The sequence below is a fragment of the Eulemur rufifrons genome, chromosome 6 (genome assembly GCF_041146395.1).
Source record: "Eulemur rufifrons isolate Redbay chromosome 6, OSU_ERuf_1, whole genome shotgun sequence".
In the NCBI taxonomy this organism is placed as follows: Eukaryota; Metazoa; Chordata; class Mammalia; order Primates; family Lemuridae; genus Eulemur; species Eulemur rufifrons.
In genome coordinates, this window is record NC_090988.1 from 9,526,453 (window position 1) to 9,541,390 (window position 14,938).

Consider the following 14,938-nt stretch of genomic DNA (forward strand, 5'->3'; position numbering starts at 1 on the left):
CAGGACCCATCCACTCAGTCCAGGCTGGACAGCTGGGGTTCATGCACATACACACATACACGCACACGCATGCACACACGTGCACAGCTCACATGACCACCTCCTCACGGAACGCAAAGCCACGCTTCCTCCCATCTCCCTCTGACAAAGCTGCTCCCCCTCCTAGGTTGGGCCCAGGCCTGGGCAGCGGCCGCATCCCCTTCCCATAACACGCCAGGCTCCCCCACCAGCCTGTGTGGCCATCCTCTCGGGGCACCAGGCCCCTGGGCTCGGAAGCTATAGTAGGAGCAGGAGCACAGCCCCTTGCTGGCCTGAGATGGGGCGTGGTGGGCCCAGCTCAGCCGGACTTCAGGATTTGTGCTGAGGGGGATTTAAATCCATTTTCTTGCAAACAGAGCTAGAAGGAAGGAGAAAAGAGGACCCAACTCTAGTAAGAAAAAAAATACTTAAAAAGAAATAAAATGTTTCACTCATATACACACATACACACACTGAAGCCCATCCTGGGGGCTGGTGAAACAATTCCAATCTGAGGCCTGTTCCCCAAGGTTCTCCGGGCCTGGGTTTCCTGATGAGTGTGTCCCCAGAGCCTGCAGCCCCACCTCCACCCAGGAAGTCCCGGAAGCTGGCTGCGGCTGCTCCTTGGAGACAGAAGAAGCATATCTGCAGGGAAGAGTCCTGGCTCAGCTTGGGGCTGCAGGGTGTGTCTTCAAACCTTTGCCCCTGGCTGGGCCACCGGCACCATCAGTGTCCTCCCCGCCTCAGCCTCCAGCCCCACTGTGGAGCTGAGGCGGGGAGGGCTCCCCGGCAGGCAGTCCCGGGGATGCCATTCACAGTCTGGGTTCTGGGGGCCCAAGGCAGGGATGCAGTAAGCGGTCCAGGCGGCCTGTGGGTGTGGGTGTTGGCGTGTCCGGTGTGCAGCCCTGCAGGTAGGTGTGTCCGGTGGCCCCAAAGATGTGCACATTGGGGTGGGCGGCCCCTGCGCCTACACCCCAGTTTGCTCTTTGATCCAGGCCCGCAACACAGGGAGCCTCGTGTACACGCCCGGCTTGTTCCTCTGCGCGCAGCCTTCCCCCCAGCTCACCACGCCGGCCAGGAAGATCTGCCCGTCCTCCACGCTGGACAGGGGGCCCCCGGAGTCACCCTGAGCGGAGAAAGGCCTGCCGTGAGCCCCTGCCCCGAGCCCCTGCCCCGCCTCGGCCCACCCGCCGCCCCTGCTGCGGCCGCGCACCTGGCAGGCGTCCACGCCGCCGCTGAGGAAGCCCGCGCACATCATGCGGGGCGTGATCTGCTGCGGCAGGAGATTCTCGCACGTGGTCTGGTTGATGACGCGGATCTCGCCCTTCTGCAGGACCAGCGCGGCGGTGCCTGGGGAGGGGCAGGGCGGGCCGGGCTGAGCGGCTGGCAAACGGGTAAGTAACTGAGGGCACATCTGGGAGGCAGCCACAGAGAGTAAGTGGGGACATGCTGAAAATCTGTCACGTGATGTGAGATCCAAAGACACCACGGTAACCAGGGGCCAGGAAACAACAAGCAGGGAGACAGAGAAAGGGCACGAATGCCACCGGGTTTTATCGGGGCAGCAGAGCCATCAGGCTGGCTTGTTCCTTTTCTTCTCTATTCTACACCTTTTCTGCAATGTGTTACGTTAATATTACAGCAGATTTTTTTCAATCTAGCATTTTCCTACTAATGCCCGCTTGCCTCAGCCGCAGCAGAAGGCCCAGGTGGCAGTGGAGGCTGGTTCCCGTGACGGGGCGCGACACAGGCACTGCTCAGGGGGCCCCTCGCGTCACAAAGTGCCTCAGACCCATGCTCTCACATTTCTTAAGGACCGTCTGCGAAGGTGTTTTGATCTTCATTTTGCAGATGAAGAGACAGGGTCAGAGAGTTTAAGCACCTTGCCGAGGTCCCTCAGGTACTTAAGGAGCAAAGCCAGGCTGTGAGGCCTCCAATTCAGAGCCCGGCCTGCAAATCCCACACCCTCCGTTAAGACACCTCCATTCCGCCCTGGACAGCCTCGTCCTGCCAGGCAGAGGGAAAGGGGGCAGGTGAGCCACCAGCCCGGAGGCCAGCAGACGTGAACTGGAAACAGAGGCACCACAGAACAGGGAAGGCCCCAGGCGCTCTGCGGGTCCCCGGCCCCGCCCAAAGCTCACCTGCCTGCTGGGTGTGCCCCCAGCCTGTGACCCAGATGGCCTTGCCCGCAGGGAAGACATGGGTGGCATCGGGCAGGCAGATAGCCCGCACCACGGAGCTGTACTCAACGGGCTGCTCCAGCTCCAGCAGCGCCATGTCGTAGTCGAAGGTGTAGTCGTTGAAGGAGGGGTGGGAGATGATGCGCTTGAGCTTGCGCTCCTGCACCCCAGGGGCGTTGCGCTTGCTCTGGTCGTGCAGGCCCAGGAAGGCCGTCCACTGCTTGGGGTCCGAGTACCTGGGAGGGACAGCCACTGTGAGGCCGTGTGAGGACGCACGGGTCTGCACGCACAGGCGCTGGCTGAGTGCCTGGAGGCCTTGAGAAGGCAGCTCCGCACAGACCAGGCGCCGGCAGCTGCTGTGTGGGGTGAGGGCAGGGGTGGCCTCTTTCTTGGTCTTGACCCTGAACTGGAAACTTTACTCAGTGCCTCCCTCTGCAGCAATAAACCCTTCTTGACCTCTTCCCCCGCTCCTTTGAATACACACTTTTTTTTTTTTTTTTTGAGACAGAGTCTCACTCTGTTGTCCTGGCTAGAGTGCCGTGGCGTCTGCCTAGCTCACAGCAACCTCAAACTCCCGGGCTCAAGCAATCCTCCTGCCTCAGCCTCTCGAGTAGCTGGGACTACAGGCATGCGCCACCATGCCCAGCTAATTTTTTCTATATATATATATATATATATATATATATTTTTTTTTTTTTTTTTTTTTTAGCTGTCCAACTCATTTCTTTCTATTTTTAGTAGAGATGGGGTCTCACTCTTGCTCAGGCTGGTCTCAAACTCCTGACCTCGAGCAATCCTCCCGCCTCGGCCTCCCAGAGTGCTAGGATCACAGGCGTGAGCCACCGCGCCCGGCCTGAATACACACTTTTAACCTGATTGTCAAAAAATAGGTATCTTATGAACCTGATCTTTCCCAGAAGGAATAACACAAAAATCAATCCAAATAATTTTTTTAACACAGTGGTATATATCCTAAGACCAAAATGAATTGAAAACTATATCGAGTTTTATGTACTAGGTTTTTGTTGGCAGTAGAATGGGGTTAGCGATTCTGAAACTGTATCACATCCAGGAGGCCCCAGCAAAGACCCAACAAATAGACGCTGCCCGGAGCCAACTCCCAGTGTGGGGACAGGGAGACACAGACACGCACTGGGATCTGAGCTGTCGGGAAAAGCTCAGGATTTTTAAAAAATTGCCTAAAAGCAATGCCCTCCCCAGCAGCACTCAGAACTTGGTTTTGCAGTGCCCTTCTCTACTGAAAGGAGCCAGGGCTCCCTGGAGAAATGACTGATTTCAGATCTGGGGCAGAGAAAGCGTAAGGTGAACCTGGAACATTCTGTTTCTGCAGGAAGTGAGCGAGCACTCAAACCCAGGCGCGGCCGACCTGACAAAGCCGTCACTAGCTAAAGTCAGGGTAACATAAACACCAAAATAAATAACAACAGGGTGAAACTGTCACACACTCAGAACAATAAAACAGGGTGGGGGGGGGGTGCAGCAGTCCACCCCGAATCTAAAATGTAATTTCAAAACAGTTTATGAGGGGAGAAGAAAAGCTATTCTTTTTTTTTTTTTTTCTTTTTCAATTTTTTTGTAGACACAGGGTCTTGCTCTATTATCCAGGCTGGTCTTGAACTCCTGGCCTCAAGTCATCCTCCCGCCTCAGCCTCCCAAAGTGCTGGGAATTACAGGTGTGAGCTACCTCGCCTGGCTGGGAAAGCTATTCTTTTATATAGAAAAACCAGCTGCTAAAGATAGAAGCAGTTATACCACAAGGAATCCCATTTGCACCCGCCACAGCAACGGTCCGCACACTCGAGAATCGTCGGCAGCGACTGCCGGGCACCAGACCACTCAGGCATTCAAAATATTGCCAGATGCGATGCATCCATAACCCAGGCGACAGTCCCTTTGTGATGGAGAGACCGGTGGACACCCGCCCGCCGTCCGGGAACCAGGTACTCGGGCTCCTCTCCTAACCCTCCCACCACCCAAGAGCCCGTTCGTCCTGAGAAGGCTGCGGCGCTTCTCAACTCAGACCGTGAACCACAATCAGAAAAATCCAAACCGAGAGACATCCTGCGAAGTAACTGGTCTGAACTTTCCAGAAACACCAATGCAGTAAGAGACTACAAATAAAGGGCTCGGAGGAACCACTCTAGACTGGAAAGAGTCTAAAGAAACCTCATGATGCAGAGTAAGACATGACCTTTGACCACATCCTAGGATTTTTCAAAAAGGTATAAAGAACACTTTGGGGGCGACTGAGGGAGACGCACAGTGTGGACAGCATGCTGGCTCACAGCGCTGTGTCAATGCCACCGTTTCTGGGTGTGACCTCCTCAACGGTGGCTCCGTGGGAGAACGTCCCTGTTCTCGGGAGCTGCAGGCTGACGTGTTTGGGGAGAGGCATCGCAGAGCTGCGCCTGACTCGGAAATGGCACCGAAACACCGTGCGTGTGCGAGGAGACAGGCGTTAACAGTGGTCAAGCTGAATGATTAGTGAATGCAGACACAGGGTATGGGTGCTCATTGTGCTAGTCTTCTTTTATTTTTTGCTTTCATTGTATTTGCAACATTTTGTAGGTTTGAAAATTTTTCAAAATAAAACATTGGAAATATGTACCTTCAAAATAGAACATGTGTACCATAGAGGAAAGCATAAAGACACGCTTCGTTTTCCCTGACCTCTCAGGGAGGTCTCAAGGTGACCGTCCACCACAGCACCTCCCTCCCCTGACGCCAAACCGAGCCTCCTCCTCAGCATCCCTCCCTCACCGGCCCCACCTGAAGCCTCACTCGCCCTCCCTGCCCCTGCACGGCCCCTCCCTGCCATCTCTGCAGCCACCTCCCTACAGAATCGCACACCCAGATCGAAGGTCTGGCCGCCACATGGGCCTCTGGTCCCTCTTCACTCTACTCTGTTGCCGCCAGAACATGACTTCCTAGCAACTGCTTTTGTGAGATCCTTTTTGTCTCATTCCCAAGACCTAAAATGATTCTCAAGACCTGCCGAGCGAGGCCCCGGCGCCCACCCACCCACTCACTCCGTAACTGGGGGCATCTAGATGTCCCCAGATTGCGCTAGACCCCGGCCTCACGCTCACAGTGCACGTGGGGGAGAGAGATGAAAGCCACCGATCACAGCACGAAGTGAAAAGCGTCCCACAGAGGACCGGCGGGAAGCTGTGGAAGAGGACAGGGTGGGAGTCAGGAAACAAGCCTCGCCGTCAAACAGGACTGCGGGTGGGGGAGAAAGCAGCTTATTTAAGGAGAGCAAAGGGAATGTTCAGGAAGCCCCTAAACTGAATATGGGGAAGGTGTGCGAGGGCAGGACAGGAGACTGAGGCTGGACACAGGCAGGGGCCGTGCTAGGCACGTGAAGGAGCTCCTGCTTCGTCCTGCAAGCGGCGGCAGGCACTGACGCAGGAGACCGACGTGACCGGACTCGGGAAGAGCACTCTGGCCTCGCGGGATGTGGCCCAGAGTGCTGAGAGGCGAGGGAGGAGGTGGGAGAGGTGCTGAGCCACCTGGGCCAGGGCGGGCACCCAAGGCAGCAGCAGTTTTGCCATTTGGAAAACAGCAGAGACGTTTCGGGAACATCTCTGCATGAGAACTCAGGAGGCAAGAGCGCTGAACAGACGTGGCGGGATCGGGGAGACAGCAGAGCCACACCGGTCCCTCTGGCCGCACCCCCTGTGATCCCGAGCCCTCTGCCGCATGTCTGCAGCTTTCCACCTCCCTCCCCCACGCCAGCCCCGACAGCCAACCGCCTGGGCCGACAGCCAACCGCCTGGGCCGCAGCCCCCTTCCCAGCCCACTTCCCTCTCGCAGCCCTCGTTACTAATCCCGCCACAGTGGTCTTTTCCCTAAAGCCAGCACAGCCAGGACAGCATCTGATCACAGCAGCAGACCCGTCTCTGGTTGTCTAAGGTACCTGCGGCTACCAGCAGCCGAGAGCCCCGCTGCGGAGATGCAGCCATCGAGGTCTCCCACGGCGACCCCCACGGGCTGCAGAGCAGCTGGGAAGGGCCAGCACTCAGGTGGAGCTCTTCTCAGCGCCGGCACACTGAGTCATTTTACCCCCAAACGCCTTGCAGGGTAGGGCCACCTTTTTAAGATGAGGATTCAGGCACTGAGAGGTTAAGTAACTTGCCCAAGATCACACAGCTAATATGTCGTCATAGGCCACAGCTCGAACCCAGGCAGCCTGTGCTCTTACAACATTATACCCCGTCTCGCAAGCCCCCTGCACACTCGATGCTTCAGCAACCCATTCAGAGTAACCTGACTGCAGGGCCCCGCACCCTTCACACCACCCTGCCTCTGCACACAAGGAAGGGCTGAGCCACCGGTCCGGCTGGCAAACCCCCTCACCTTTCCACCCTCCGTTTAGACACCCCTGCTCATAAAGGTGTTCCCAAAAGTCTCTCGGGCAGAACTCTAACTCCACACGCTGGGCCTGAAGTGTGGCCCAGTTCTGGCACAGCGTGTGCATGTGTGTGCTGCATGCGTGTGCGTGTGTGTGTGTGTGTGTGTGTATCATCTCTCCCCACCCTGGCAAGTCTGCAAAGTACAGTCTGCAGAGACCAAGCCTTGCTCACGGGTGTCTCCCTAGCGCTAATAACAACAGTGGCTGTTAAATGTATTAATTGCACTATTAACTGGCAGAAGTAAGACTGATATCAACAGAAGGAGGGAAAGGAAATGAGAAATGAAATAATGAAGCAAAGGAAAAGAGGCAGCGGCGGTGCGTGAGGCAGGTGCGTTGCCAGCAAGTACGCACACGTCTATCGCCCACCGCGACCCACCCAGGGGCCAGGCACAGCAACACTGGGACCCTGAGCGTACCGAGCGCGCACCTTGGTTTCTACATACCATCCCCCAGTAGAAGGGCTCCTTAGAGAAATGGCTGACGCTAGGGCCGGGGCAGGGAAAATACAAGACAAGCCCAGAGTACCCGCCGTGCCAGAAAGCCAGGAAATGGCTGAAAAAAGCAAAAGGACAAGCATGTCAAAGAGACACAGAAGCCAACCTCCAAGAGCTCCTGGTGGTCAAATCTGGAACAATTTGAGCAACAAAGTAAATGCCATGGTACTGGATTATAACCCCAAACATGAAATAAATATACGGGTCCATACCAATATAAATAAATGATTAAATAAATGAGGGAGAAGGGACAAACCTTCCTTACAGAATTCCAAGTGAACTCACATCGAAGATCAAAGTATAGAAAGGGGAAAAACAGTTAACTTCAGCATGGAGAAAACCAGCAAAGACTACCTGAGCCAAATGAGAAAGACTAACGTCACCAGTGACAAGGCATGTTGGTGTCATTTACTGCCGGTATGACATGATATTCTTTCCAAACATTCATAATCCCAGTCCAATCATGAGAAGACTGTCAGACACACCCAGATTGGGAGGACATCCTACAAGACACACGGCCTCCAGACTGGCAAGGAACAGACTGAGAAACTGTCACCACCTGGAAGAGGCTGGAGACAGGACAAGACACAATGTGCTGGCCTGGCCCGGCTCCTGGCACAGAAAGGAGGTCAGGGTCGGAGCCCAGTGAAGCCTGGAACTTAGGTAACAGTTAAGGGCCAATGCTGGTTTCTTAATGTTGACAAACACGTCAACAACAAGGGACGCTTGGTGAGGGGTATTCGGGAATTCTGTGCCATCTTTGCAACTTGTCTGTGTTCCAAAATAAATATTTACTTAAAAAAATTCTTAAATAAGCTCCCATCACCCCAAAAAGAAAATCACTCCTGCCGAAGGTGGAGCTGAGTGTGAGGTCTCAGGCTGGACCAGGCTGCTCTCCAAGCACCCAGCGAGGCCCAGGGACCATCGAGCCGGCTCTGCTTCCCCTGGGCTTTTGCCATCCGTCTCCACGATGCACGCAAGGCGCATCTGCCTGACCGTGTGCCACATCTGTGCCTGAGGCCTTCTCCCCATGGTGGGCCCATCTCTCCTCCCTGCGGAACAGCGCCTGCTCCTGGAGCTGCCTCCAGCAGGAGAGCAGGCAGCCAGCAGGAAGTGCCTGCCTTCCGAGGGTGGGTCTCCCTGGAAGGCCATGCCCCTCTGCCTGCTTCTTCAGAGCAAGCTGTGCCCTGAGACTCCTTCCTGCAGCCCATGGCCAGAGGGCCTGCGTAGGCTAGGAGCTGAGACACTAACGGCCCCAGCCCTGCATCGTGGCCCCTGTTCCTGCTGATTCTCTGGCATCCCAGATCCTAGCCCCTGCCCTGGTATCCTGGGATGCCAACATGACACTTCCTTCCAGGTCTCTCATTTGCCATGTGTCTGAAGCCACAATGTGCTGGGCACCTACTATGAGCCAGGCCCAGTACTAAGTGTCTCAAGCACAGAATATTTAATTCTCATAGCTCTAAGGATGAACACTGATAGCATCACCATCATCACCGAAGAACCCAAGGCCTGGGAAGTTCGAATAACTTGCCCAAAGTCACCTGCAAGCCGAGCTGGAAACACCAAATCCAAGGCTGGTCTCAGCCAATCCCAGGGAGTCAAGCAGCACAGAGACTGCACAGGCTTAAAATCGACATGCCTGGGCTCACGTCTGGCTCTGCCACTGAACAGCTGTGCAACCCCAAGCAAATGTCCTCACTTCTCTGGACCTTAGTTTCTGTCAAATGAGGACATAATCAGATCTGCCTAACTGACCTCTTAGGGAGCTCTTAGGAGAGGTACAGAGATAAGGCTTGACTCAGAGTGGGCACCTAATAAAAGTGCGGTTTTTTTTTGTTTTTTTTTTTTTTTGACAGAGTCTCGCTTTGTTGCCCAGGCTAGAGTGAGTGCCGTGGCGTCAGCCTAGCTCACAGCAACCTCAAACTCCTGGGCTTAAGCGATCCTACTGCCTCAGCCTCCTGGGTAGCTGGGACTACAGGCATGCGCCACCATGCCTGGCTAATTTTTTCTCTATATATATTTTAGGTGGCCAGATAATTTCTTTCTATTTTTAGTAGAGACGGGGTCTCGCACTTGCTCAGGCTGGTCTTGAACTCCTGACCTTGAGCAATCCACCCGCCTCGGCCTCCCAGAGTGCTAGGATTACAGGTGTGAGCCACTGCGCCCAGCCAAAAGTGCGTTTCTTTATTGCAGTTACTAAGCCATCTTGAGACATGTGCCCAGCCCTCCCCTCCCTGCCCTGGTGCCAGCCCACCAGGCATGACTCATAGACACAGGGGCCTGCAAGGAGGCTCCCTGCTGCACACCCACCTGAATCCTTTGTCGTCAATGTAGCAGTGGGCTGCGGAGATCAGCCAGTTGGGGGAGATGAGCGATGCCCCGCAGACGTGGCCCTGGCCCACGACGTGCAGGCTCACCTGCCAGGGCCACTCGCCCTCGTCTGCATCCGTGCCCCCCACGACCCGAGCCTGTTTACTGAATGACCTCAACCCACAGTCTGCAGGGGGGCAGAGAGCAAAAGGACAGAGAGTCAAGGTAGGGACACACAACCCCAAGGGGACATGCACCAGGTACAGCAAGACCCCACCTGGGGAAGTTGCCTTTTGGGGTGCACAGCACTGCGGGAGCAGGCACAGTGCAAGGGACCCCCTAGAACTACCTTTGAGCATCACAGACCCTCTGACTCCAACCTGCCCCTGCCTCTCCCCACCTCCAACTCAAAACCCTCACGCTCCCCGCCTCCCCCCTACACGAACGCGGCGAGGGGCCTCAGATACCTGCTGGTTTGCTTAGATTTGATTTGAGTGTCATTTGCCTAGATTTCCTCACTGAATGCTGAAGGGCACAGCTCTCAGGGGGAAGAACAGATGGGTGACATGAAGTCACAGAATAGCTGCAGCTGTTCTCAAACTTAACCCGAGGCCAGTCCTTCTGAAATACACAGAGGCTGCAAATTCAACTATGAGGTGGGCGAGGGTGAAACCCTGTCTAGTGCCTGGGCAAGCCGGGCCGCGCTTCCCCAGGCCCCTCCTCCATGGCCGTGTCTACAGGGTAGGGGTCAGCCCAGCACCACAGCCAGGACCCCAGGCAAGCCACAGAGGCGCTGACGTGCTGGCCACCTGGGTCCCTTCTCCAAGACCAGAGCTAGCCTGTGGGGCAGTGCCTTTGTGCCAACTGGCAGTCACCCTTTCCTCCAGGAGACACACCCTCTCACCCAGGCACAGAGCTGGGTGATCCAGGTGCTGGTGGGATTGCTGCCTCCCACAGGCAGGTACCTGGCACAGTGAACAACCTGCACAACCATACTCAGGGCCCCTGCTTACCACAGTTGCTCTCATCCGAGCCATCACTACAGTCTTTTGTTCCATCACACTCAGGGTTGCCCTTGCTCACACAGAGCCCATTCTGGCAGCGATAGGTGTTTTTCGTGCAAGTGACCATGCGCACTGTTCAAGGAGGAGGACACAGGAGAAGGAATCAATCCACAGCACCCAACCCGAAGCCAGAAAGCCCCGAATGGCATCTCATGATCCACCCACCCAACACCCCTCACCCAGGCCCCACCCACATCCACTCTCCTTCCAGCCCTGCTACAGGTTCTCCACCTTCCAGGAGGTTCTCTCCCCACTGACGCCCTTTCTCGTCACACTCAACACACAGGTGGTTTATGTTTATTACACTCCGGGCACACAGCGTGTGAGTGTGCCCACGGCAGCCGCTCGGGGAGCAGCTTCGCTAGGAGGAAAGCACCCCAGGAAGTCGGGAGGGGCCGGGCCTCACCACTCTCACAGGTGGCTTCATCTGACCCGTCCCCACAGTCGTCATTCCCGTCACACTGCTGGCTCTTCGGGAGGCACTTCCCGTTGGAGCACTTGAAGGTCTGATCTGGACAAGCTGTGGACACACAAGGACTTAACGATGTGCCCCTGCCAGCACCTGCCCAGCAGGGAAGCCCAGGCCCGCCCCCACCTGTAGTCACTACACCTGGGCTCACCCCTCACCGCCACTCTCTGCACCTGGGCCCACCTGCCCCCCACCTGCACTCCCTGCACCCAGTCCCCGCCCCCCCAGCACTCACTGCACGTCAGCTCATCGCTGTTGTCCCCGCAGTCATTCATGCCATCGCAGACCCAGAAGAGGGGCTTGCAGAACTTGTTCGTGCACGTGAACTGGTGGGAGGAGTTGCACCCTGGAGCGGGGGTGAGGGCAGGGTGAGCACTGAGCCTCCCTACCTGGGCAACCTGGGCGGGGACCACCTGCCCTTCTGGAGAGCAGCCTGGAGCTCCCTGCAACGCTAGCTACAGAAGCTGACTCTGCATTCTAGAACACTCCACTGCCTGCTCCCACAGAGACCAAGAGCTCCAAACGGCAGGGAGAGGGGAAGGGGCCAGATGTCTCTGCACAGCGGGGTGAGGACAAACTTCTGCCACCTGGGGCCTTCCTGCCACAGGGGTCAGCTGGCAGAAGCCATGGGACGTGGTGAGGGCAGGCGGGGACAGGCCGGGACTCCCAGCCCAACTCACGGCAGTTGAGCTCGTCGCTGTAGTCGGTACAGTCGGCCCAGCCGTCGCAGCGCAGTGAATTCTCGATACACCGCCCAGTGTTGCACGTGAACTTCCCTGGACACGCTGCAGGACACAGGGTGGGCCTGAAGCACGCACACACCCGCCTCCCTCAGCCAGCTCCCCCTTCCTTCCCTCCCTCCCTCGGGTCAACCTCACAGCCATGCTGAGGACCCAGCCACAGTCACATACAGGAGCAGGGCTGGGGCTCCGGGGCCCAGGGCAGGTGTCACCTGAGCCCACTGAGCTTTGGCGAGGGGGTTGCTACACTAGCAGTGTGCGGAGGGCCAGCGTGGGAACCTCCAGCCTGGAAAGCCATGGGCACAGTAGAGAGAGGCTGCCTGGGTTGCAGGCCCTTCCACCGCCCTGTCCTGGGCTGCCAGGTGCCTCTGAGGCCGGCTCCCCACCTGCAACACGGGGCAACCACAGCTCGGCAGGCTGGTGATGCATGTATCCCATCCAAATGTAAAATGGCACCAGCTATTTCCTTCATTCTAAGATATTTTCCACATTTCAATGTTTCTGAAATCGGGGGACATCTGACAACTGCTGCCATCAGGCAGATGACAAAGCTGTAAGGCACCACTGTCACCACCTCTGCACAGGTATGCTTTGGTCGCAGGTAAGTGTGTAAATCAATGGTATTTATTCATCCAATTATACCTTTGGTGGTAAGTCGTGCAAGTGAATTTTACCTTAAATTTGGACTCCGAAGATCAGTTAAAATATCTTCCAAAAGATTATTCTATGACAGCGTTGAAATAAAAAGTCATCGTGTATGTGGAGGAATTGGTGTTCACACAGCTAACAGTATTTTTTAATGTCTAAAAATTATGCTATTAATCCTAAAGGTGCTAAAAGGCCACAAAGACAAGCCCAGATTGTCAAAGTCACGGTGACGCGAAGCAGAGGGACAGATGGCCCAGAGGAGCCCCGAGAGGAGGGCTCGGGTCCAGGTGCCGCATGCTGGGACCCCAGAGTGCACCAGCGGCCACCACCAGCCTTCTTTAATACTAAAAGTAGCATGTTTTCCTCAAAAAGTTACTAGAGCAACACACAGCTCACATTCTCTGCTGTCTTAGAATCAGGCAAGTGTGATGCCGGCAAGATACAGGGTAGACAGGGATCTTGGGCCAATCCTCTAACCAGGCCCTGCTCCTAGCGACATCCACTCACGGTCACGGGAGTCATAGGAGAGGTATTCGGCCAGAAACCCGGTGTCCGTGTAGGACTGGTCCGAATGGAAGTGAACTGTGATCTTGCTGCTCTTGCTGGAAACCACAAACTCGGACCTCTCTCCGCAGTACCTGCAGGGGGTGGTGCAGGGTGAGAGGGGACAGCTCGAGATGGAGCACCAGGATGCTGACCCCCCGCCCCTGCCCCCAGCACTGTGGGCCCGGGCCCCCACGCCCCAGGGCCTCACTTCTCCCCGTTGATCTCCACGTAGTCCTTGGGGCAGGTGCCCAGTGGCACGTTGGACTCCAGCAGGTAGAAGACTTTGAAGCGCACCTTCACGTTTTTGTTGTTGGGCACCTGAAGAGAGAGATGCCACTGGGACTCTGAGGCTCCTGTCCCTCTGTCCCAAACCCAAAGACGTCACATGCGGTGGAGGGGATGGCATGGAGCAGGGAGAGTCACTATTCCATTACTAAGGAAGGATGGACACTTCCATTACTGAAGAAGCTGTTTGTTTATTTGTTTAGAGGCAGGATCTCGCTCTGTTGCCCAGGCTGGAGTGCAATGGCATGATCACAGCTCACTGCAGCCTCAAACTCCTGGGCTCAAGTGATCCTCCCACATCAGCCTCTTGAGTAGCTGGGACTATAGGCATGCACCACTACAACCAGCTAATCTTTCTAATTTTTGTACAGACGGGATCTCACTATGTTGTCCAGGCTGTTCTCAAACTCTTGGCCTCAAGAGATCCTCCCACCTCGGCCTTCCAAAGTGCTGGGATTACAGGTGTGCGCCACCGCAGCCGGCTAGAGGAAGTTTTACTAAAAAAGCTCTCCCAGCGTTTTTGAAGAAAGGCAAAAGAGATGGCTGTCTGGGATGGCGTGAGGGGCACCTACGGGCACTACTCTCCTGTCTCGCTGCCATTTAACAAGTGCTTTTTCTGTGTTCCACGCGCTCTTTGATCTCGTCCTGACCACCTCTGAAACAGGCGCCCTCACCTCACTTTACCTAGGGGCAAGCTGAGGCACAGAGAGGGTCAGTGCCACCAAAGGTCCCCAGTAAGTCGCCAGTCAAGGAGCTGGGATCCGAGCGTGGGCCTGACTGACACTATCGTGCCTTCCCTTCCTCTGTCCTTCCTCATCTGCCCACCTGGAGTGTCCACCTCTGTCCCTCCCCCTCCCTTTCTCACGCTCTCAGATACAGCCCACAGCTCCTACCTCGATGTTCCACGTGCAGTCGATGTTGGGCGGGTAGTGCCCCGGGTAGTAGGGGCTGCTAAATGTCCCTTGGGCGTCACGTAAGTGGCCTCCACAGCCTGGAAGAAGGTAGGAGAACGAGCGTGAGGACTGATGACCTGCTTGGCCAAGGAGGCGGCTGGAGCGGGCTCCTTGCCCAGAGGTCTCAAGCTGCCCCCGGGCACCCAGAGGCTGCACAGCAAGGTGCCGGCGAGTCCGGGAGCTGACGAGCTCTAAGGAGGATCCTGCCCTGGGTGGCTGGCAAAATGCCCTTTGGCTCCAGCTTCAACCTCTGTGGCTGACCTGGGCCAGTTTGCCGGCCACAGGGTCAAGCAGACCCCTGGGTCTAGGGCCTTCTGGATCCATGAGTGCCACCTATTGACTGAATCCAAATTTTATAGAACAAATCCTCTTAATAAAGGGATTTGTTCTGTGAAGTTTGGATTCAGTTGAGGGGCTGCACTTGGGGATCTGGAGGGCCACGTGGCCTTGAGGCCGCAGGTTCCCATCTCTGGCAGCCTGTGGCCTCCTCGGCTCAGGTCACCCTCTAAGTCCCCACCCTGCCCGGCCCTGCCTTACTGCTCATCTTTGGCAGCTGGAAGAAGGTGGCCTCAAAGCCGGGATGTCGCCGCTCAGTGTTGGTTACCAGTGTAACCAGCAGGACGTTCTGGGAGGAGAGGAAGGTCAGGTTGTAGGACGGAGGGTAGGTGCCACACAGCCTGCGGGGCAGAGGGCGGGCATTAGGGAGAGCAGCAGAACCGAGCGTCCACACACCCTAACAGGCTCCCCAGGCAGCGGGGGCGGGACCCCAGCCCCAGCCCAGGTCCCATCC

The 14,938-nt window shown here is 56.3% G+C and overlaps 1 protein-coding gene across 1 annotated transcript in view; it reads right to left on the reverse strand.

Annotated features, from left to right (window-relative positions):
• Positions 1–483: 483 nt before the first annotated feature.
• The window catches only part of ST14 (ST14 transmembrane serine protease matriptase), a 41,241-nt gene continuing 26,786 nt past the window's right edge, over positions 484–14,938 (reverse strand). The window contains exons 8-19 of the mRNA XM_069468695.1: positions 14,686–14,825; positions 14,089–14,186; positions 13,119–13,228; positions 12,872–13,002; positions 11,657–11,761; positions 11,212–11,322; positions 10,914–11,027; positions 10,457–10,579; positions 9,444–9,630; positions 2,160–2,434; positions 1,232–1,368; positions 484–1,144 (exon numbers count right to left, since the gene is read on the reverse strand). Coding sequence (XP_069324796.1) covers positions 986–1,144; positions 1,232–1,368; positions 2,160–2,434; positions 9,444–9,630; positions 10,457–10,579; positions 10,914–11,027; positions 11,212–11,322; positions 11,657–11,761; positions 12,872–13,002; positions 13,119–13,228; positions 14,089–14,186; positions 14,686–14,825 — 1,690 coding nt within the window. The 3' untranslated portion in view covers positions 484–985. The remainder of the gene's footprint in view (positions 1,145–1,231; positions 1,369–2,159; positions 2,435–9,443; positions 9,631–10,456; positions 10,580–10,913; positions 11,028–11,211; positions 11,323–11,656; positions 11,762–12,871; positions 13,003–13,118; positions 13,229–14,088; positions 14,187–14,685; positions 14,826–14,938) is intronic.